Source organism: Rhineura floridana, chromosome 11 (genome assembly GCF_030035675.1).
Source record: "Rhineura floridana isolate rRhiFlo1 chromosome 11, rRhiFlo1.hap2, whole genome shotgun sequence".
In the NCBI taxonomy this organism is placed as follows: domain Eukaryota; kingdom Metazoa; phylum Chordata; class Lepidosauria; order Squamata; family Rhineuridae; genus Rhineura; species Rhineura floridana.
In genome coordinates this window covers 24,742,720-24,765,023 of record NC_084490.1, presented here as the reverse complement: position 1 = coordinate 24,765,023, position 22,304 = coordinate 24,742,720, and the positions used below count along the sequence as shown (strand labels likewise).

General features: G+C 41.1%; 1 protein-coding gene across 1 annotated transcript; it reads left to right on the top strand.

Annotated features, from left to right (window-relative positions):
• The first annotated feature begins 790 nt into the window (after positions 1–790).
• LOC133367553 (vomeronasal type-2 receptor 26-like) lies at positions 791–13,148 on the top strand. Its single transcript, XM_061591645.1, has 6 exons — positions 791–966; positions 3,449–3,740; positions 5,990–6,787; positions 8,240–8,455; positions 9,568–9,694; positions 12,247–13,148. Exons 1-6 carry the CDS (start codon positions 791–793, stop codon positions 13,146–13,148), a joined length of 2,511 nt encoding a protein of 836 aa, XP_061447629.1.
• The last annotated feature ends 9,156 nt before the right edge of the window (positions 13,149–22,304 follow it).

Genomic DNA, 22,304 nt, shown 5'->3' with positions numbered 1-22,304 from the left:
GGTTGAGCTTCCCCACACGGACTTTTTCTATTACCCTTCTTGCTCCTTGTTTTGGACACAGTGGCATGGCATAACACAAAATTACTGTTGTGGGGACATGACTTAATCCCTTCAATATAAGAGAGGTTTCTCATGCATTGTGGATTATTGAAGGGCAATTTATTGAGGTCATTCACTGTTGCAATAGGAGGTACTGGTGGGGACACTGGCATCCACAGGTGCCATGTTGATAATCCCTCTCATAAACTATTGAAATCAGTGTCATTTTCTTGCTATAGGTCATTCCAAGCCTTTTCATCTCTTCCAGTCTAACAAAAGTGAGGGAGAAAATGTCTGTTCATATGTGACAAATAGCTTTTTTTCAATTCCATAAGGACTCCCCATTTTTAACTTAAGAATTACCTTTAACTTAACAATTAACTTAACAATTATTTTGTTAGAAGGACAGTAATTAGTTCTGATGTTCATCCAAACCCCTGTGGCATTTCAGTGGCTATTAGCAAAACAAATAACAAAGACTGTGAAGAATGTCATAAATATACCCAGTACAATTCAGAAGTAGGGAAAGGTATTGGGGATAGTCCAAGACCCACAGCTCTGATTTTTGATATTCCAGGCTTCTGGCCTATCAGAAAAATGTAAAATGTTCAAGTCAGGCAGCCTTTAACCACAGAGGCTTTAATGATTGTTCTTTAGAAGATAATAGGGGATCTTGTAGATAGAGGGAAGATTTCTCCTTGTACTGAGGATGATGGTTTTAGTCATCTTCCTGCTGGCTCTTTTTCCCCAGATGGCATGTGAGACTCGCATTGTTCAATGCACTTTCTATTACCCACAGCTTCCACTTCACAAGTATCATCAGTCAGGAGACCTCATAATTGGTGGCATTGCTTATTATGCTGGTAATGTTGCCAGTGAAATGCTGTTCATGGAAGAACCCCTGCCAACGTTGACAGAACCATTTGTGTAAGGCCTTACGGAATGTTTGCTTTTCTTTCCATGCATTTTGTCACTGGGATGAGTGCTATAGCTGCAGCCTTAGAACACTACTTCTTGGCTTAGGCTATAGGAAAAGGTTAATATAGTTAAGCCAATGTGGTCCCCTCCAGATGTTGTTGGACTGCAATTGCCACCAGACCCAGCCAGGATGGCCAATGTCCAGGGCTTATGGGAGTTGTAGTCCAACAATATTTGGAGAAGGGTATCACATTGGCTACCTTTGAGTTAGTGGAAATGTATATATAAATAGATAGCAAGGTAAATTGAGTGTGTACTGTATATACAATATCTGCTGGTACAAGTTAATTTATTTCTTTTAAAGAATGTTATTTGTCCTACCCTTCCAGTTCTTTCTTCCACCAACTTTCTTCCTCCACAGTTATTCTCCTCTCTTGCTCCTCCATCCACTTCATCTCCACTCTCCCTTCAGATGCCTGGCATGTCTTTCTTGTTTAAATTAATTGTATTTTTATTTTCTTTAAAATAGCAATAATATATAAAGGCATAAATTTTTTTAAAAAAAAAAACAGAAAAACACAATAAAACTAAGTTTTCTATCTCTCTAACAATGGGAATATGTTCTCACATTTTTTTACTCAAGATAGTTGTATCCCATATTTTTATATGCTATTCTCTTAAGTGAGGCGTTTGAATATTCTTCCAATATTTACCATAGAATAACATTCCCTTTTATTCTTTGGGCAGTATTCCTTTTACTATTCTTAATGGGGATTTCGTAGGATCTAGTCTCTGTCTTCTAAGCTAACATTTTCAATTATTTGCTTCAAAAAGCCTTTAGCAGACTCACAGGTCTACCAACACAGGACAAAATATAATTAATCATTTCTAAAATTATAGTTGGGATTAGGTGCTATTGTGATATTGAAACAATTTTCTTATGGTAAGAAATCCCTATGCATTTATTGAGTTTTCCTCATAAACAAATCTATTCTTTACTAGAATTTTATTTTGTAAATATGCTGCCTGCCTTTCCATATATGATGGGCTATTTTTATACACAATAACTAATGGTATATTTGGCAAATATACATTATATTTGGGAAAGTGCTCTCTTTTGGGCCATTGATCAAAATATGTTCAACCCATATTAGTTCTCAGGAAGAGTTATTCCACTCAGCTCCCTCATAATTAAAGCTATCTATGTTGTAAGTATTCAAATAGTAATGGTCTTATTTCCCTTAAGCTTTCAACATTTTGAGACTTCTTCAGTCTTTTTTATCCTATTAGTGATTTCTTCAAATCATCCTATTTCTCTACTAAGGCGATTTGCATAATACATAACTAAATCTGGAATGAGTAGTCCTCTTTTTTATTACCTTTATTACATAGGTGTTAATTCTTTCCTTCTTTCCTCCCCAATGAAAGAGGGGATCGTATGCCACAACCCCTAGTTTTCTGTTATTACTTTGCAATATTTTTAGCAGGAAGCTCTTTTTTTGTTTTACGACCATAATTATTCCAATTCAGGACAATTTTAGTTTTCATAATTGGCTTAGCTCTACCTTTACTTTTCCCTTTAATTAAGAATATTCAGTTGGGATGTTCTAATCTGTTTCTTACGGGAGGCATATGCTATAATCTTTCCTTGAATATAGGTCTTACATATATATAGCCCTTACCATTCAATAGGACATGAAGAGGTTGTACCCTCTTTTTTTTCAAAATATTTCTGAAGTTCAGCCCCATCCGTCTTTTAAAATGTTCATCTTTCAAAAGCGAAATATGTATACACCATGAACCAGAGGTTTAAACCGCATCAGTTAAGTGCATTGCCAAAGATACTTGGGCATGATCAGAAATAGCTATTGTGTCAATGTGCCTTGCTGTTACATCCTGGGCTGGGATGAAGATAAGCCACTTTCCCCAATGTTTAGCCAAAATCTGCTTCCTTGCATTTTCACCCATTAGCAATAGTCCTTTTCTCTGTAGCAATTAGGGATGGAAAGATGTCAGTTTCAGCTGTCTCCATTTCTCATTTTTCCAGTCTTAAATTCAGTTCTCCACATGTCTGCACCAATTTGCAGATATTCCTCAGGAAAATTGTTTAGCATTTTAGTGTGATTTTCTTCTAATAATCAAATTTTTGTAGGCAGTTTTGACTAGTGTACATTATTTTGCAAGCCATTTCTTGTCATATAATGCCCCTTTGCATGTTATTTCTACTCATATATTAATTTTATGCATATTTTCCCTTATAAATGCAGTTTTGTAAACATTGTTTTGTTGACGAACTGCATTGTTAAATTCCAATCAGTGTGAATTTCGAAGAATGGTTGTATTTTGGTTCTCGTTTTGGAAAGTGCAAGTTTGTTAGATTCAGTTTGAAATGTAAACTGAATTGAAATAACAATAAAGACCCAGAATATGCTAACAATATTAAACTATGTGTGGAATATCTTTCATATATAGAATCTCATTTTCTTTCTAGCATAGTGCCTAAGCATTACCAGCACATCACAGCCTTGGCTTTCACAGTAAAATACATAAATGAAAACTTGCAGATCTTACCCAATATCACTTTGGGCTTCCACATTTATGACAGCTATGGCAGTTCAATGAGGACCTATCATGCCACAATGCTACTTCTTTCATCACCTGAAAGATTTACCCCAAACTACCTATGTGACAATAAGAAAAATCTAATAGCAGTTGTTGGTGGACTGGATGCCAAAATTTCCATTGATATGGCAACCCTCTTGAATAACTATAAGGTTCCACAGGTAAAAAAGCTTGTGTGTGTGTGTGTGTGTGTAGGCAATATGGGAATTTAACTCACACTTTCTTGATCCTTCACATTTTCTCTTCTGCCTTAGAAATAATGAGACAGACATAAATTTTCACAATTCCTCTATCCAAACTAAGAAAATGAGTTTTAGTCTGATCTTCCTGATATGGTTTTATAATTCTGTGGAAGCACTGTTTATGGTTAGGTTTGTTTTCAGTTCACAGTGATTTATATTTGTATTTGCAAACCACCAAGAGTTTCACTTCATCACAGTAAGGTGGAGTTTAAGTAATGAAATAGATAAATAAAAACTCTGTGTTTCACCCATGTATGAGAAAAAAATGTAAGCGGTATTCAAGACCATGAATATTCCCACGCTCTATGTAAGAAGGGACCTCACTTTGCCAAGTGAACTCTGATTTTAATTTGAAGCACAATGAAAGTACTCAGTGCCTAAATGATATCTAGGCAATAGGGAAAGGTCAAAGGAGAAAACATTATTTATGTGCCTGCCCAAGTAGATACACTGAATGGACAAGTGGGAGACAGGCCTTTTCTCAACTGTGTAGCAATTCCTCTATGCACCCACAATGTCTTGAGTAGAAGTACAGAATATAGGGGATGTATTAAACCCTTTAAGCAATGCTTCCTCTCTTACTGTCTGGGCTATAGCTCCATGATGACATGTAACTTACATCCAGAAGGTCCCAGGTTCCAATCCCTAGTATCTTCAAGTAGGACTGGAAGAGACCTTTGTTTGAAACTTTGGCAAGCTGCTGCCACTCATTGTAGGTAATATTGAACTAGATGGATTGGGTTCTTTCCAACTAACTCCTACTCAGAGTAGACCCCTTGAAATGAATGAATGCATGTTAGTTATATTCATTAATTTCAATGGGTCTACTCTGAGTAGGGCTAGCACTGGATAACACCCATTGATTGTCTGACTTGGTGTAAAGCAGCTTCCTAAGTTCCTAATGAAATTAATATCTCCTTCATGTGTAGACTGTAAATAAGTATTGATAGATGTTAGCTCAGGAATGAACCCAGCTTGAAATTTAAGGTCCACCATGTCACACATACATCTCTGTTCACAAATACATGAGCATTCACAACATGCTCTTACTTTATTTTGAAAATGTTCTCAGAATGTTTGTGTAATGTAGCAATTAAAGAATGACAATTTTGAGCAAAGATCCCATTGCATTCTCCCCTCAGCCATAGACCTACTTGATGGTCATAGACCGGCATATATACTTCCAGGCACAGCCCCCTATCTGGAGACATTATTGTCACAATGCTTCCTAACATAATGTATCAGTAGAATCCAAGTGTCTCCATGTACTGACAGAAGACATCCATCATGAAGCAGGGAGTAAAGGTTTTTTTTGCTGATTCTCCACTGCCCCCTGGAGTCCCCACCCACCAGAAATATCTGTTCCAGAGGTTGTCCAATCCTCTGGAACAGATTTAGGGTGCAATCCAACTCACCTCTCTGCTGGGCTGGGGTAAATTGGATGCCGTGGAGTGCCAGTTGTCCTGGGGGCTCCTGGCTGTGCTGGGCTCTACTAGCTGAAGCCCTCCACTGTGGCAGAGATGTGGCCCTGCCAGGAGCCTGTCTGCACTGCCAGAGCTTCCCTGGGGACAGCAAGCCTGGTGAAGAGAGGGCTGGCAGAAGCCAGTGGAAGCCCCAAGAATAGGGCATTCTGGAGTCCCGATCCCCCTTGAAATTATGCCAGCCTTCTGGTGGAGTAAAAAGAAAATGTTAAATTCCTATTCAGGCCTAAGGGAAGTGAGTACTCCCCAGGAGGCCTGTTTGTCAGAGCTGGTGCTTCCCGGCTGGCTCATGCGCGTGGCTCCTGACAGAGCCTGCATTCAGCTGGGTTGGAGGCTCCTGAGCAGGGGAAGCATTCTGCAGAGCTTTCCATCAGCTCCTCTTCCACTGGTCCCCCTGCACTAGCTTCCCGGAAGTTAGATTGCTCTATTAGGAAGGGGTAGGTGCTTCTAGGGTGAGGGGGAATTGCCCAAAATTAGCTCACTCACTATTTTGCTGACAGATGGATGCCATTAGCAGAGGGGACAGGACTGGATTGTACCATATATGGATTTTTTGAACTTTTCAAGATGCAATATAAATTCTATTATTCTCTTTCTCCTCTTCCCCTCCCCCAAATCTCTCTTCAGCTCATATATGGCTCTGTTCCATTCATTTATGATAATACTCTAGGCCTTTCTTTCTACCAGATGGTCCCTCATGAAGCTGTTCAGTATGAGGGGATTCTCTCTTTGCTTCTGCATTTCAGGTGGACATGGATTGGGGTCATTGTAATAGATGATGATGGAAGTGGTGAAAGATTTTTGCAAACTGTGTTGCCAAAGTTCTCCCAGAGTGGTATCTGCTATGCCTTTATAAAAAGAATCTCCACATTATCTTCATTCGCTGAAATTAATGAAATGCTAGAAGATGGAGCAAAACTACACAATGAAGTGATGAGTAGCAAAGCCAATGTAGTTCTGTTTTATGGAGAATCTAATTCCATGTTTATTTTGAGATGGTTTCCATATTTTTCAGAACATCCACCAAGTCTACCAAGAGGTATAGTGTGGATAATGACAGCTGAAATGGAACTTACATCAATGGTCTATCAAAAGGATTGGGAAACGGAAATATTCCATGGTGCTCTTTCCTTCACAATCCAATCCAAAAACCTACCAGAATTCAAAACATTTGTTGAGGGACGAAATCCTTCCAACACAAAAGAAGATGGTTTTATCAGGGACTTTTGGCAACAGGCCTTTGACTGTGTATTCCCAGATCCAACTGTGGGTGATGTGAAGGGAAATGTTTGCACTGGGGTGGAGAAGCTAGAGAGCCTTCCAGCACCATTTTTTGAAATGAGCATGTCAGGCCACAGCTACTGCATTTACAATGCTGTCTATGCTATAGCACATGCTTTACATGACATGTCCTCATCTAGAGTCAAACATGGAGCAATGGAAGGTAGAAGAGGACTGAAGCATCAAATTCAACCGTTGTGGCAGGTAAAGGGCTTAGACTTTCTGGGAGCAGAAATATATGAGTAGTATGTATGAGCTCACAGATAAACAATCATATTATATGATGTTAGTAGTAGTCTTGTTTTCTCAGTGAGGCAAAACCCAAGCTGAAGGGGTGTTGGACTACATAGAAAATTGAGCACTTTAAGACACCAACAGTACAATTCATAAGCCTGGAAAAGATGGGTACAGAAGCTTCAGATCTATCTAACATGCACCAAAGTTAATTTCTTAATCTTTCATCTTCTCCCTAACAAGCAGAAGTGGCTTGCCTGGAGCTGCTATGCTGTCCTGGCTCTCAACCAAGGAGCAGACTCGGGACTCGGCAAACTGGATTTTTCTGCATGAAGCTTTATTCAAGAATTCAGTATAGGAATGCAGCATCACACTCTAAGGCATAAATCAGGATTACAGGAACACACTGGGATTATCTCAAAGCATAGTAGAAACAGCAAGACTCATTGTCACAACAGAGAAACACAAACATTGTGGGGCTTGTATATCAGAGAGTGAGATGGAGATTGCACACTATGGATTGATTCAAGCATCTTCTTGCCTCTCTTGTAAGGCGAGAGCTTATTCTAGGAGCAGAAAGCAAATTGCCTAATTAACAGTATCTCTTTTCCAGCCAGTGGCTGTGGTCACAGTGCTATCTCTTGCTTTTATAAACTTACTCTTGCTTTCAACTCTCTGAAATTGAGGGCTATCCTTGACAGAAACACTAACAGGCTTTCTGAGCACAAAATGACCTGAGGTTACTGGAAATATTTTCTCCAGACCTGCTCCAATCCCTTTCCAAATGTCTGTAACCCACAAATTTTGCCAATCCTGCCAAGGGGTTTCCACAGGGGACATGACAAATGCTAGTTTCTTGGCAGGTGTTTCATTGCTGCTTACCAGTTGGGATATGGGGAGGGACAAGGCAGCATGGACATTGGTATGATAGAAGTGCACCAGCAAGAGTCCTGGCTCTGCCAGTGCACCCACACTGTGCTGCCTTTCCTGAGCCCTTCCTCCTCCCCCTCTCCCTCCTGGGAAGCAATACCACCACACCTTCCAGGAACTTAACATTGTGGCTCTGCCCCACTTCTTCCAGACTGAATTCTCTCTTTCCCCTCTTTCTGGTCTGAAGACTTTCTGTATGAAATTTAATCAAAATGTTCTTTATGTTTGTCATGTACATTGTATTTTATTTTGTAATCAATGTGGGACTTCTATGTAAAGCAACTAATGAGTTTAATTTAATAATAATAACAACAACAGCAGCAATTTTGCTGACTAATTGAGTGTCCTCTCCTCCTATCTCTGAATCATAAAGAGTGAGCATATTTTAATGAGTATTTTCTTACTCAAAAACCATACACAATATTAGACCTTAATACAAAAGATCCAGCTTCAGTTTTTTTCTGAACTTTTGCCTTTTCCTGTTCAATCTAGCTCCATCACTTTCTCAAAAGTGTCTCTTTTAACAACAGCAGTGGAGACAAGATTTCTTTTGACCAGTATGGGGAGTTAGTGGCTGGATTTGATGTGATCAACTGGATTGTTTCCCCAAACCAAACATTTCACAGAGTGAAAGTTGGGAGGACAGATCCCAGACAAGGGTTCACCATCGATGGGGATGCCATAACATGGTACAGCTGGTTTAACCAGGTAAGACCAATTTGTCAGCAATTTGAGAAGACATCCAGTTTAGAATGAGCACTGACTTTCTCTCTTGATGTCTAAAACTAATTTCATCAGACAGTGATGAACTCCTATATAATGCTCTGATTTTTAATTGAAAGAGGGCAGAATGAATGGATGGATGGAACAAATGGAGTTCCACAAGTTGCTGTGTTTGCTACTGTACATTATTGTGTTTATTAATTGAGAAGTGGTTTGTTTGGAGGACATTTTAATAGAATTTAATGGCATATCTGCTGGTTTAGATATACATAAAATAATGGTATATGCCATTTAACATTCAACTAAGCTCTACCCATCCAAATCTTAAAAGTGTGTCAGGACTAATATGCATCTATGCCCAATATCTACTGGCAATGCCTAGTTGAAGCTGAAGTGTGTCTTGATGCCACTGCATTCATTGTTTACTTGCCTGTTTTGGGTGGCAGGCATTTAGGAAGTGCAGGGAGGCAGGGGCATATGAAATGTGCTGACATCGCATAATGCCTTTGCATGAGCTAAACCTTCCTAGAAATGAAAAGAAAGAGATATGTATTGGCAGTAGCCACATAGCTGATAGAGACATTAAAAATATATATCAAAACTCTAAGTGAAAAGACTATATGCATGTGTATGAACAAACAAGCTTTATAACTCTTGAATAACCTATTTTGTAAAAGGAAGAAAATATTCTATTGTATACAGGAAACAAAAATCAATTCACAGAGAATTGGCCAGTTCTGATAATGTAATACTAAAAGCCATGTCAAGTGAAAAGACTATATGCATGTGTATGAAAACACATGCTTTATAACTCTTGAATAACCTATTTTGTAAAAGGAAGAAAATATTCTATTGTACACAGGAAACAAAAAATCAATTCACCGAGAACTGGCCAGTTCTGATAATGTAATACTAAAAGTATGATATGCTACTAATTTATTCTTTTAATAAAGAAAAGTAGCACTAGGATGTCACATTGACCCCATTCATACATGACTAAAAGGAGGCATTTTGAAACATATGAAAATTCCATGAAAATATGATTTCCATCTCATTATTTTCAACATTGTTATTCTGATCTCTCATTTATGGATTAGTCTCAGCCTCTTTCTTTATGTACTGAGAGATGCCATCCTGGTTTTAGAAAGAAAGTGAAGGAAGGGGAACCATTTTGCTGCTATGATTGCATCCCATGTCCAGAAGGGAAGTTTTCAGCTCAAGAGGGTAAGAATTATACATACACTAGAGGAATGTGCCTACAAGATTATGGCTATATCAGAGTTAACTTTTCTTTGATGTTTGGAATGTGATTGAGATGTTTGCTAAGGTGGGCCTTGGAGGGAGTCCCTGCTGAAATAATCTAGTATGTATGATTATTTAGGTTTTACTATGTTGTAATAGAAGCTTTGTTTTAATATGTTTTAAAGTTTGTTTTTAAGATGTTTTAAAGTGCTTTGGATGTTTTTGTTTGCCACCAAGGGCTCCTTCTGGGAGGAAGGCAGGATATAAATTTAATAAATAAGTAATCATTTGCCTCAGGTCATTCACAACAGATTCCATCAGTAAAAATGACAACACCTTCTGAGTATCTAGATAATGGATGCTTGTGGTAATATCTTAGGAGAGGAGATAGCTTTCAAAGTAAGGGTTGAGCTACACACACACACTGAGGTCTCAAACATGGTTTTCTTGTAGATTATGAGTGGTTATTGCCTGATGGGAAAAGGATTAGGAAGGTTGTGAGCTTTTCTCCCAGACTTAGCACCTCACATTCATGCCTTAATCAAATCTATACTTAACTATTGCAGTGTTTACTTGGTCCTGACTTTGAAGAATACTTATATCCTTCAATTGATGCAAAACAAGGAGGTCACTCCTTAATAGTCATGGGACTCCAGAGCCACATCATTTTTATAATTTACATTCATCACAGATGTCATACATAATTAAAAATTAGAAATGTTCAAAGATTAAATAAGAAGTAAGACCAGGGGAAATAAGAATATAAGAATGAACCAAAAGACAACAGCAAAAAGAAAGGACATTTATTTATTTATTATTTGATTTATATCCCGCCCTTCCTTCCAGTAGGAGCCCAGGGCAGCAATTACAAAACAGATTGATTCATAATACCACTGATAGATCCAATTTATCTATATTTTGGTTCCAATAACTACAAAAAGGGTTGCGTCCTCTGGTTCCAGTACCTAAAAATGGGTTCCCACTGCAGTACAGGTAGACTTCTAATATTAGAATTATTTTTTCTTTGAACAGTTCTGTACATTTATCCCTATGTACAATTTTGAGTATTTTCATAAAATCAGAATTATAGCTAGTGGTTAGAATGTCAGATTGGGAAGTGGGAGACAAGAGTTCAAACACACTCTCAGCCATGAAGCTTATTGAGACGACATTGGGCCATTCACGAGCTGCTTGTGGGGGACAAAAGAAGGTTGGGAGATGTTGACTTGAAGTTCAGTGGGGTGACTTTACCCCTGAAGGACCAGGTCCGCAACCTTGGGGTTGTACTTGATTCCAGGCTGTCCATGGAGGCTCAGATTTCGGCAGTGAGCCGGGCAGCCTGGTATCAACTACACCTCATACGAAGGCTGCAACCCTACCTTCCTGTTCATCAGCTCCCACTGGTAGTACAGGCCCTGGTCACCTCTCGTTTGGATTACTGTAATGCGCTCTACGTGGGGTTACCCTTGAAAACGGTCCGGAAACTACAACTTATACAAAATGCGGCGGCTCGACTACTTATGAACAGTCGCCGCCGGGATCACATCACACCAGTGTTGTTTGATCTACACTGGCTTCCAGTTGTTTTCCGGGCCCAATTCAAGGTGTTGGTATTAACCTTTAAATCCCTATACGGTATCAGCCCAGTTTATCTTACGGAGCACCTTCAACGCCACCAATGATGCCTCCCGACAAGATCAGCCACACAGGGCCTTCTCTCAATCCCGCTGACAAAAACAGCTAGATTGGCGGGTACTAGAGAGAGGGCATTCTCAGTGGCGGCCCCCACCCTCTGGAACTCCCTCCCACAAGATCTCCAGCACGCCTCTTCCCTAAATACATTTCGTAAAGCTTTAAAGACCTGGCTCTTTCAACAGGCCTATGGGATTTCCGGGGAGGGTTAATTACTAAGATTGAAATGCCTCCTACCCTGTTTTAATGTTATTGTCTGCTGCTGTATTGTTTTTATACTGCTTTTATATTGTACCATTGTATTTTATCATATTGTGTTTTAACTGCTTTGTACATCGCCTAGAGTGGCCATTGGCCAGATAGGCGACACAGAAATTAAATTTATTATTATTATTATTAGCCTAACCTACCTCACTGGGTTGTTGTGAGGATAAAATACAGAAAGGGAGAACTATATATACCACCATATGCTTACTGAAGGAAAGGTAGGCTATAAATGTAATAAAGAAAAGAAAGAAACTATCATAAAATAACATTAAAAACAGTTTTTCCAATAACCAGGATTCATTAATTTTGTGGAAATTAGCAAGTTAATAATGACCCACCTGGTTGTTTTATATCTGTAATTTTCTAAATAATTAAGAAGAATAAATGAAATTTCATGGTGAAGCTGAATAATATATCTTATGTGATATTAAGTGGTATTTAACACTAGTCGTACTCAGAGTACACCTACTGAAGCTAATTGACATGACTAATTTAAGTCCATTAATTTTAATGGGTCTGATCTCAGTAGAACTATCTTCGGATAAAGCCCTAAGACTATATATTTTCTTTTTTAGATATGAATGATTGCAGTAAATGCTCAGATGAAGAATATCCAAACAAGAACCAGGATGTGTGTATTCCCAAAGATATAAGCTTCTTGTCTTATAATGAACCTTTGGGCATGAGTTTAGCCTGTTCTGCTCTTTCTTTTTCTTATATCACAGCCCTGGTCCTGGGAACATTTATGAAGCACCACAACACACCCATTGTCAAAGCCAACAACCGGGATGTCACCTACACTCTCCTCATCTCTCTCCTGCTCTGCTTCCTTTGTGCACTCCTATTCATTGGCCGACCTGAGAAGGTGACATGTCTCCTCCGACAAACTGCTTTTGGCATCATCTTCTCTGTGGCTGTTTCTTGTGTGCTTGCAAAAACTATCACAGTGGTTCTGGCTTTCATGGCCACCAAACCAGGATCCAGGATGAGGAAATGGGTGGGGAAAAGACTGACTAATTCCATTGTTGTTTCTTGCTGTCTTGTTCAAGTAGGCCTCTGTATTCTGTGGCTGGGATCCTCACCCCCATTCCCAGATGTTGACATGCATTCAGTGGCTAAAGAAGTTGTACTGGAATGTAATGAGGGATCTGTGACTATGTTCTACTGTGTCCTGGGCTACATGAGCTTCCTGGCCATTATCAGTTTCACTGTGGCATTCCTCGCCAGGAAGTTACCTGACAGTTTCAATGAAGCCAAGTTCATCACTTTCAGCATGTTGATCTTTTGCAGTGTTTGGTTGTCCTTTGTTCCAACCTACCTGAGCACCAAAGGGAAATATATGGTTGCTGTAGAGATCTTTTCTATTTTAGCCTCCAGTGCTGGGTTGCTGGGTTGCATCTTTGCCCCCAAATGCTACATTATTTTGTGGCGGCCTCAACTGAACAACAGGGAATATCTAATAAGAAATAAGGCCTGAGGAATTTGAGTATCTGCGTTATTCTCTATAGTTTTTCATTCTAGAGTTGTTTTCCTGTGTGCACAGCAGAATATTTTGAAGAGTTTCCCTCTCGGCACACTCAGGGAGACACCCCAAAAACTAGAGTACTTGTATTAACATACTTGGGGAGTTTCTTATGTATGCAGAAGTATAGTTTTGGCAATCCTGTTTTCTGAAACACCTACTTAGAGGCCAGAACATCAATACAAAGCTTTATCCCAGGCTTGGCTTAGAGGGAAAGGTAGCAACCAACAAAAACCAGCAGCAGCTTTCCTTAACAAGACAACCCAGACAATGCCCCATGCCTAAACATTTTGATGCAGGATACATTTGAAATATATTCTTTGTGGTGCCCTTTTCTTGCTGTGGGTCACACTCAAGTATATTACGAAGAATGGCCAGAGAGAGGTGTTGCCTGGGGAGAGAACCAAGGGTCAAACAGAGAAGTCTGGAGGATTGCATTGGGACCCTGGACCTGATGTTCCAGGCTCCTGATCTAGGGCATCTGACTGAGGGCAATGGAAGTGTTGTCTTCAGGAGTGTTAAAGTGTGTGGCTCCAGCTATCCTTATACATGCGCAAACTCAAATTTTACAGAAAAAAATGAAAGTCTCCAGTTATCCCTCAATCCAATGAAAATCAATTGGACTTAGGGTTGTCAGGTTCAGGGCCTGAGGCTGATCCTGTATCTTTAGGAGAACAGAAAGTCAGCCAAGTGCAGGTGTTCTTGCAACACGGGAAAAACCACAAGGTGGAATTCTCCCTTCCCCCTGCACAACTTTTAAAGATACGGAAGACCTCTTGGAGGCTGGTCCTGGCAACCATGAGGCCTTTTGTATCTTTAAAAGTTGTGCAAGGGGAAGGGAGAATTCTACCTTGTGGTTTTTCCCATTACAGGGTTGCAAGAACACCTGCACTTGGCTGACTTTCTGTTCTCCTAAAGATACAGGATCAGTCTCGGGCCCTGAGCCTGGCAACTCTAATTGGACTTGATAGAGAAGTGGGGAGAGCAGGACATTAAGCTTTCATGGAGGATAGGCTATCAGTTGGTACTAGCCATGATGAGTGTGCTCTGCCTCTACCGATGGAAGCAGTATACCTCTGAATGCTAGTTGCTGGGAATTACAAATGGGGGGAGCAGTGTTGTACTCATGTCCTGCTTATGACATTCCCATAAGGATCTGGCTGGGTCCTGTGAGAACAGGATCCTGGACTAGATAGGACTTTAGTCTGATCCATTAGGCCTCATTTTGTTTTTAATTCTTATCTAGTTGCAGGTGCTGATAATGGTGCTGATAATGAAAGTCTGAGAACATTCATTCTAAACATGTAAGGATATCAGTCCCTGGCTCTAAATAGGGTTGGGAGAGAAATTCAATTCAGTTTGCATTTAAAGGAGAACCTACCTAATTTTCAAGAGTCTCTGGCATTAGTGGTTAAGGTGTTGGACTGCAACCTGAGAGACTCAGGGTTTGAATCCCACATAGCCATGAAGCTCACTGGTTGACGCTGGACTAGTCACTGCCTCTCAGCCTCATGAAAACCCTATTCATAGGGTCACCATAAGTCGGAATCGACTTGAAGGCAGTACATTTACATTTTACCTAATTTGCACTTTCTGAATTAATACTCCAACTGAAATACAAAATTCAAAATTTGCACTTCTCCAGGTTTTGCATTGTCGTTCTCCAGTCAAATAATGTGCATAAAAATACATAAATTGGTGAACAGAGCATACAAGAATGCATTATACTATGGAATATAGGTTTCCAAAAAGTATGTGTATCCGGGAAATTTGCATGCAAAATGTGTGTATTATGAGAAATTCACACTAAAATGTTGATGAAATTTCATTAGGACTTTTTAAAAAGTAAAATGATGCAGAAATGTGGGGATCTGAACTTAAGACTGGAAACATGAGAAACTGAGCGAAACTGAACATGACAGATTTGCTGATCACTAGCTCTAATCATTTACTACATATTTTGGGAAGTTGTCTGTCTGTCAGTTGTCTATGAATTCAGATGCCTCCTGAGAATCCTCTTCAGAGTAGGGTTGCCAGGTCCATGGCCTGAGACTGATCCTGTATCTTTAGGAGAAGAGAAAGTCAGCCAAGTGCAGGTGTTCTTGCAACTCTGTAATAGGAAAAACCACAAGGTGGAATTCTCCCTCCCCCCTGCACAACTTTTAAAGATACAGAAGACCTCTTGGAGGCCAGGCCTGGCAACAGAATCGTTCTCAGGCCCTGAGCCTGGCAACCCTACTTCAGAGGAGGATCTGGCACTCCCCAAAGGAACTATTACAGAGGACAGGCTGTGTCAGTGCACAGGGAGACAGAGCAGGGATATCAGCAGCCTTCTGGGTCACAGCACTCCAACCTCCTCCACATAACATAGAGGGCCCCTGCACAGAATCAGAGGTGGAGGGTGAGCTGTCACCAATTCCGGAGGAGTGCCGGCTCCTAAAGGTGCAGGCCACATCAGTCTCTAGAGCAGCCTTCCCCAACCAGTGTGCCTCCAGATGTTGTTGGACCACAACTCCCATCTTTCCTGACCATTGGCAATGCTGGCTGAGGCTGATGGGAGCTGTGGTCCCACAACATCTGGAGGCACACTGGTTGGGAAAGGCTGCTCTAGAGGCTGGATTGCCCACTTGAAGAACAAGGACTCCTCAGGAGTAAAGGGATACTCATGAGGAAACTGCTTCTTATGAGGACACCAAACTTCCCAGGCAATCCTGATGGCCTGCAGCTGTGCTGTGGATAGGATTCTGAAGGCTTGTATTGAAAAGCCTCCAGTTGTCTGGCAGAGAGTGCTAGATTAACCAGATGGTGAGTAGGGGATCTAGTTCTGTTAGTTGCAGGGATTTGTTTTGTCCTTATAGTATTCACAGGGAATGTACTGGACCAGCAGATCCTAGCAGGGTTCCCATAGTGCAGTGGGAGTGGCAGCAGTAGTGGTAGTGGAATAAATGGTTGCTATAGAGTGGGAAGAGGTAGTGTTGCTTGTACTGATGGTAGTGGTGATGGCTGGGGCCTAAAACACACTGAGCAGGCAATGTGAGGTGAGATGGCAGAAAGAGGAGGGTATGCTGGGGATGTGTAGTAACATTGCAGGAGCTACCCACCAAGGGTGCAGTAATGCTGGCTGAAGAGGTCTGTTTTCCTAGTGTGTTCCCCATAGGTAACATGTTGGTAAAGCAACACCCAGCAGGATTGAACCCTGCTGCTCTCTGCAGTATGGTCTGGAGGGGGAGAGGAGATACACAGCATTTCCATCTTCTGCTCATATCTAGACCATATGGTGTTTTTAAAACCCTAATTAAACTTTACCTCTGCCCCTAAATTAATTTGGGGCTGGACCTGGGTCTAGGCTGCAAGCACAGTCCTAGAAACTAACAAATTATATTATTTATTCAGAACTTTCAGTATTTTTTGGTTTCTTAGAATTCCCGAACAATATCAGGTACCTTTGGCTGGTCTGCTAGTTGCTTGTCTGTCTGTTCTCTATGCATTCAGACAGCTTTTGAGATATTGTTGCCACACTTGGCATGACAGTTCCGCAGATGGAGGAGCCAGTTTTTATCTACATTTGGATACCCTTAGATGTCATCTTGAATTATGACAGTAGATCAAACCACTCCAAACTGCATTGATTTGGACACCTCTGAAGATAATCATCACCCCATTTGGCATGATAGTTCATGAGACGGAGGAGATGGTTTTGATCTATGTCTGGAAACCATTGGATGCCATATTGGATCAAGATGTTGGACTGAACCATTCCAAACTGCACTGATTTGGAGGCCTCTTAAGATATTGTCATCCAATGTGGTGTGACAGTTCCCAAGAAGAAGTGGGTTTTGGTCTGTGTTTGGAAACTGTTGGAAGCCATTTTGAATCAAAATGGTAGACGGAACTGTTTCAAATTGCTCTGATTTGGACACTCTTGAAGATATCATTGCCCAAATTGATGTAATGGTTCCTGATATGGTAGAGTGGGTTTGTTCTGTCTGCCAGGAAACTAATAGATCTGTGTAGTGGGTTTGAAGCAAATCGGGCCAATTCTAGCAGATCAGGGCTTTGACTGAGTTGGATTGAGATAGCCCTTGATTGCCCCAGATCTGGGTTTGTCAGGAGGTGGGGTGCTTGGGCTAGAAGAAAGATAGGCAGGCAGCCTCGGCAAAGAGCAACAAAGGGGTATTTACAAAAGAACTTTCAAACTGCACCATAGCACTTTGGCTGAGTATGGCTATTCTCAACAGGGTCACACACATGCACACAGTCAAACTGAGCAGGAGTTAATCCTCCATTTACCAGCTGGTAAGCAGAGGGTGCAATCTTGCTGGCTGCCAAGGTCTGCTTTGTCAGCATGTTACCTGCAGGAAATGTACTGAGGAAGCAGACCCCAGCAGGATTGAAAAGGTGGCGGCAAAGATTATCAAGGTCCTAAGGTGGCAAGAAGAGAGCTGATGCTGGCCTGGAGGGAGAGAAAGTAGGGGAGAGGAACCTTCTATTGCCCCTTTGCTGGGCCAGTGCCAGGGGTCTGTCTCTCTCACCATTGGTTATGCCTGCATGGTGATGGCTAATTAATGAGTTGGGGGGTGCAGTAAAAGAAATGGATCCAGTTCAGGATGCCTCTTCCTGCAATGCATTGTCTTTAAGTGATGTACAAGAAATGCAAAACAATAAAAATGAAGAAACTGAGTAAAACTATAAAATTAGTATTCAATTAAAATGCTCGCTGGAATAAATAAGTCTTCAGTAGGTGCCAGAAGTTCAAAAAGGGAGGGTGCCTGTCTGACCACAACAGGAAGGGAGTGCCATGAAATTGGGCTCACAAGTCCCAAAACCAGGCTTCAGCACATTGGACACCTCCTTGAAAGTTTGGACTAAGCCACCCAGAAAGGATTCCACTACCCCACTGACATGGAGCCACCAACCACCAAAATTCTGAACATATGGCTGCTGGTGAATAGTGACTCCCCAAATATCTCAGTGATTAGACAGGAATATAAAGGATCAAACAGTCCTTGGGATACACTAGACCCAAGTTGGGAAGGCTCTTATAAATTAATACAACAACTTTGTGCCTCTGGAAGTAGCATGTGGGCAGCCAGTGCAATCTTTTGAGTTCTGGAGTTGTGCTAGTGATAGTTTGTCCCCCATCAACAGTCCAGAGACAGCATTTTGCACCAGCTGAAGCCTCTGGATCAGGCCTAAGCATAGTTCCACATAGCTGGCTTATATATATATATATAATGGATATATTCATTAAATTAAACAAATGGAAGGCTAGCACAACCATTTAACCAAATTATGAAAATAATGGAAAGGTGGATTTTAGGTTAAGTCTGAAAGGAAAGCATCCCTCCAATCCTCTAGGCATGTTTATGGCCAAATGCCATGTAACCTACACACACTAAATGCCAAAGAAACCAATCACATTTTACTGTATTTACACAATATTGATATTGTGTATGGCATAAGATAAAATGGCTGTCATGGGGACATGGCATCATTGCTTCAGTGTAGGAGAAGTTGGGTCAGTGGAAACAGAATCTGAGCTGGAAGAATCTGACTTATGAAATTCTGAGGGGATATTTATTTACACCTTGCATGGCTGCCATAGGAGGTACTACTAGTAGGCACACCGGCAACCAGAGAAACCCATATGATAACTTGTGATGTAAAGTATTGAATCTAGTGCCCTTCCCTTGCTCTGTGTCATTCCAACCCTTCCATTCTAAGTGGGAGAGAACAGGGGCATCACTACCGGGGTGCGGAGGGTGTGGACTGCACCCGGGTGACACCCTGAGGGGGGGTGACACCCAGAGCTGCCCTGCCCTGGGCCATTGCCCCACGCCAACTCCTCGGCGGCGGGCGGGCGAGACCAAAAGCAGGCACCCGCTCGCTGGCGGTGAAGCCGGGACAGGCCTCCCACCACCAGCCTGGAGCGTGTGGTGAGTGTGTGTGTGTGCGTCACCCAGCCACCCCTGTCCACTCACCTGGGAGGGCGCACGCCGGAGGTCCGCACCCCCCGCACTCCCGCTAGTGACGCCGCTGGGAGAGAAAAGTTCTGTTCAGAATATGTGACAAACAACTTTTCCCAATTCCATAGGGACTCCCCAATTTCAACCTAATAAATGTCTTTAACTTATCAATTCACTTCACAATTACCTTGTCAGAAAGACAATAATTAATTCTGCTGTTTATCCAAACCCCTGTGGAGTTTCAGCAAAACAAAGAGAAAAGACTGTGAAGGATGTCATAAATATACCCATTACTGTTCAGAGGTAGGGAGAGGGACTGGGAGCATATAAAGGCAACCAGCAATGTAACACATTCATGTCAAGGAATTGTAACCACAGAGGCTGACGAAGAAAAGAGGGGACTTCATGAAGTCAGAAGATTTATGCTGTACCGAGAATGATAGTTTTTGTCATCTTCCTGCTGGCCAAGATTCCGCATGTGAAGGTCACGTTGTTCAATGCAGTGGCCGTTATCCAGACCCTCCACTTCACACATATCATCTGACAGGCGACCTTATCATCGGTAGCATTGCCTATCTCGCCAGCCTTGTCACCAGTGAAATACCCTTCACCGAAGAACCCCTGTCATTGTTGATGGAATCATTTCTGTAAGGTCCTAATCATTACTTTCTGACTACCACTACATGTATGTTGACATGGAGTTAATGAGTGCTGGAGCTGCAGTCTCAGAAACTGACCTCTTGGATTGGGCTGTATGAAAAAATGTTAAGGCAGTGCCTTCCAGATGTTGTTGAACTACAATTCCAATCAGTAATAATAATAATAATAAACTTTAATTTATAGGCCGCCTATCTAGCCAATGGCCACTCTAGGCGGCTTACAATAAAACATAATAAAATACAAACAATATAGTCAGTACAGTATAATACAAAATTACAGTATTTAGTAAATTGTTTTTACAGTTCTAGGACTAGTTCACCTTGGAAGTCTCAAAGGTCATAAAGGCCTGATGGAATAGCCAAATTTTCAGGCCCTGGCGAAATATATCTAGGGAAGGGGCATGTCGAAGATCCATTGGGAGGGAGTTCCAAAGCGTGGGGGCTGCCACAGAAAAAGCCCTCTCTCGAGTCCTCACCAACCTAGCCACTTTAGTCGGCGGAACCGAGAGAAGGCCCTGAGTGGCAGATCTTGTAGGGCGGCACACTTTATGACGGTGGAGGCGCTCCTTCAGGTATACTGGGCCGAAACCGTATAGGGATTTAAAGGTTAATACCAACACCTTGAATTGAGCCCGGAAAATAACTGGAAGCCAGTGGAGATTGTATAACACTGGGGTAATATGATCATAACGGCGGCTATTCGTAATTAAATGAGCCGCCGTGTTTTGTACCAGTTGTAATTTCCGGACTGTTTTCAAGGGTAACCCCACGTAGAGCGCATTGCAGTAGTCTAAACGAGAGGTGACCAGAGCATGTACTACGAGTGGGAGCTGGTGGACAGGAAAATAGGGTTGCAGCCTTTGAATGAGACGCAATTGACCCCAAGCTGCCCGGCACACTGATGAAACCTGGGCCTCCATGGACAGCCCGGAATCAAGGATCACCCCGAGGCTGCGGACCTGGTCCTTCAGGGGCAGTTTTACCCCATTAAACACCAGGTCAGTATTTCCCAACCCTCCTTTGTCTCCCACGAGCAGTACTTCGTTTTATCAGGATTCAGCTTTATCCTGTTTCTTCCCATCCATCCACTCACGGATTCCAGGCACTTGGACATGGTCTCCACAGCCAACTCTGGTGAGGACTTGAATGAGAGGTAGAGCTGAGTGTCATCCGCATATTGGTGGCACTGCAGCCCAAACCTCCTGATGATAGCTCCCAGCGGTTTTACATAAATGTTAAATAGCATGGGAGAGAGGATAGAGCCCTGTGGCACACCACATTTGAGGGGCCAAGGGTCTGAAACCTCATCTCCCAATGCCACCTGCTGGTGTCTATCGGAGAGAAAGGAACGGAACCAGTTTAATACTGTACCTCCTATTCCTTTTTTTTTTTCAATAATTTTTATTCAGATTTTCATAAAACATACAAAACAAAATCATAAAACATTCAAAGACAAAAAACAAAATCAAAAATAGTTAAACAAAAAAAAAAAAAGAAAAAAAAAACAAAAAAAACAAAAATAAAAAATAAAGAGTAAAATATTGACTTCCCATTTGTCAAAGATCAAATCAGTTATAAGTCTATAATATATAACAATCCTGTCTCTTAAGTCATATTATAAAATCACTTTCCTCCAGTAGTTATCTTACTTAATCATCAAATCTCATAAACATTACTTTATTCTTTCCACAAAAAGTCAAAGAGAGGTTTCAATTCTTTAAGAAATATATCTATCAAATTTTTTTTCCAGATAAGCATATCGATTAATCCATCTCATTACTAATTATGATAATCTTATTGTCATAACCATAGTCAAAATAAACATTTCAATTAATCCATCACATCAGAATCTGTTAGGTTCAGTAATTTCAGTAGCCATTGTTCTATTATCTCTATTAGTTCCATTTTCCATCTTCCATCTTCAGTAGTCTTGTTAAGTCCAGTAATTTCAATATCCAATCTTCCATTATCAGTATTCCATAATAATCTTGCTGTCAAAGCCATAGTCATATAGTAAGAGTCTGATGGGAATTACCTCTATCCCAAATATTTTCTTGCCATCCATTCTGAATAGGTTGCTGAAATACTGCTGTAAAATCATATCTCTGTTCTTTTTTTCAAAATACACTGGGTCATCTCTTAAAAGTTTTTCCATTGTCACATGGCTGCAGTTAATTCCATAGATTTTCTCTATATTGGGCTCCATCACATCATTCCAGTCCAGAAGATAATCCATGCCATTGATAACTTTATCTCTAGAATCTTCATTAATTTCTTCAGAGATAACATTGAGTTCCAAACAATAGATTTTATTTCTAAAGTCCATAGACTCCAAATCTTGTTCCTGTTCCACGTTTGTTCCAATCTCCGGGATCTCCTCTCTCACAGGGACCCCTATTCCAGTCTCCAGGGTCTCCTCTCTCACAGGGACCCCTGTTCCAATCTCCGGGGTCTCCTCTCTCACAGGGACCCCTTCCAGGGTCACC

Excerpts from the sequence above, each read along its gene's own strand:
- LOC133367553 (XM_061591645.1), top strand. The coding sequence starts at position 791 with ATGGCATGTGAGACTCGCATTGTTCAATGCACTTTCTATTACCCACAG. Across the intron at positions 6,788-8,239 it reads AAATTCAACCGTTGTGGCAG|CTCCATCACTTTCTCAAAAG; the intron begins GTAAAGGGCTTA and ends TGTTCAATCTAG. Across the intron at positions 8,456-9,567 it reads GGTACAGCTGGTTTAACCAG|TCTCAGCCTCTTTCTTTATG; the intron begins GTAAGACCAATT and ends TTTATGGATTAG.